General features: G+C 52.1%; 1 protein-coding gene across 1 annotated transcript; it reads right to left on the bottom strand.

Moving 5' to 3' along the window:
- Nucleotides 1–362: 362 nt before the first annotated feature.
- On the bottom strand, nt 363–1,889 carry LOC119326007 (high-affinity nitrate transporter 2.1-like). The gene has a single exon (XM_037599722.1). It carries the CDS (start codon nt 1,887–1,889, stop codon nt 363–365), a length of 1,527 nt encoding a protein of 508 aa, XP_037455619.1.
- Nucleotides 1,890–2,109: the final 220 nt, after the last annotated feature.

The following is a 2,109-nucleotide window of genomic DNA, read 5'->3' on the forward strand; positions in this document are numbered from 1 at the left end:
AGCCATTGACCAATGCTGTCATATTGATCTTTCCCGTAACATATTACAAGCCCTTACAAGTACACTGAAATAATCACATGGCTTATGTGGTAAGCTATCTCGGAAAATACAAATTTTGTCTAAAAAAGTAATATGAAATTAAGGAGAGATATGCAAGGTGTAAGAAACGATGCATATTCTCATATTGATATTTCTCATACATGATACAAGTCCCAGATATTATTGACTAAGGCATAGATAAGCGCCCAAAAAGCAGGTGTTCTGGGAAACCACACCGGACAAATGGGGTGCCTATATATATCTATGGCGCGTATGTATGTATACGCGCATGGTATACATTGAGGTAAAAAAAATACTAACGCTTACACGTGTTGTGGCGTGCTGTTGGGTGGGGTAGCAGGTACCGCGAGGATGGCATTGCGTCTGCCACGCTCGGATATGCTGTTCTCGGCGAACTTGAGGCCAGCCATGTGGAGGCCCTTGCCCTTCTCCTCCTCCGTCCACTCGGCGGCGTAGTACTCCTCCTCAGTGGCGTCGGGGCTGGGAGGGACGAGCATGGAGCCCCACTGCGGAAAGTGCACGAGAATGACGGGGAGCGTGCATGCCATGATCATGATTCCCATGTATTGGAGCCCTTTGCTGGTGGTGTATTGCGACGAAGTGAAGAAGAGGAGTTGTGTGAGACCGCCACCCACATTACCGCCTGCACCGGTCATGCCGGAGACGAGCCCAAGGGAGCGGCGGGAGACGAAGGGGATGACACCATAGACAGCCCCGCATGCAGCCTCGACACAGATGGAGTACAAGACCATGCATGCTATGGAGGTGGGAAGGGTGGATGCACGACCAAGACAAAGGCAGAAGACTCCACCAGCAGTCTGGAGGATCCAAATGTTCCAGAGTCGGGCACGCATGCCGAAGTAGCGAGCACCAAGGTCGGAGAGGTACCCGCCCATGGGGCGTGCAAAGATATTGGCCAAGCCAAAGCAGGCGGCAATGATACCTGCTTTTCGAAGGTCGAGGTAGAAACTATCATAGTAGTACCCGGCAATCACATTGTTTGAGGTGAGCTCGACGCCCATGCAGTAGCCATAGATGAAGACAAAGATCCAGGTTCGATAGTTGGTGACGGCTCCACGGAGAACCTTGGAGAACTTGTCCTTGTTCATGTCACCATTTTTTTGGAGGTTCCTCAGGTTGCCATCGGGAAGGTCCTGTCCTAAGGTGAGCACGAGCAAGCCTATCACCACCAACATCATTCCTGGCACAAAGTAGGCGATGCGCCACGCGGTGAAACGTGTCGCACCACATGCCTTGATGGCATCGAAGACGAAAGGCATGATGAGCTGTGTGGCACCTCCACCCATGTCTCCCCACCCCGCCGTTAAGCCGCCGACAGTCCCGATGATCTTGCTATTGAACATGGTGCTGATCCAGTACTGGCACGACACAAAGGTGGCAAGTGATACGCCGATGAGGAAGCGTACGATGATGTATCCAGCGGGACTGCCGATGACGGACATGCAGAACACCGCTGGTGCAGAAAGCATGATGAGGAAAGCACCGCCATAGCGCGGTCCAAGAAGGTCGCAGATGGCACCCATGGCCAGCCTTGAGAAGATAGCACCAGACACAGAGGCAACACCAGCGTTGCCTATGTCAGCCTTGGTGAGATTGAGGTTGTCGCGGATGATGGGGATGAGCGGTGCGGCGGCGAAGGTGGATACAACGCAGGTGAAGAAGGACATCCATCCAAGGTGGAAGGCACGCATGTGTGGGTTGCCGAAGGAGAAGATTTTGATGGACTTGGCCTTGTGCTCAGAGTCCACCGGCAGAGAGAAGTTGGTGGATGCTGCTATGGCGCCCGGCGAACCGATCTCCATTTCCATATCCTTTTTTGTTGAGGCTCGAAGCCTTCTTCTTCCTTGGTACTTAGCTCTCTTCAGAGCTGCACCGCGGACTGAAGAGGCAAGAGCTAGGTAGCTAAGTCTCTAGGTTGTAATGGTTGGGTGCTCAAGAGGTTAGAAGAATACATGTATTTATAGCATGCACGGACCGTACTTCAGTTTGACACGTTCTCTGTCGTATGCTGAAATTAACGCACAGCAT

The sequence above is a fragment of the Triticum dicoccoides genome, chromosome 6B, assembly GCF_002162155.2.
Source record: "Triticum dicoccoides isolate Atlit2015 ecotype Zavitan chromosome 6B, WEW_v2.0, whole genome shotgun sequence".
Classification (NCBI taxonomy): Eukaryota; Viridiplantae; Streptophyta; class Magnoliopsida; order Poales; family Poaceae; genus Triticum; species Triticum dicoccoides.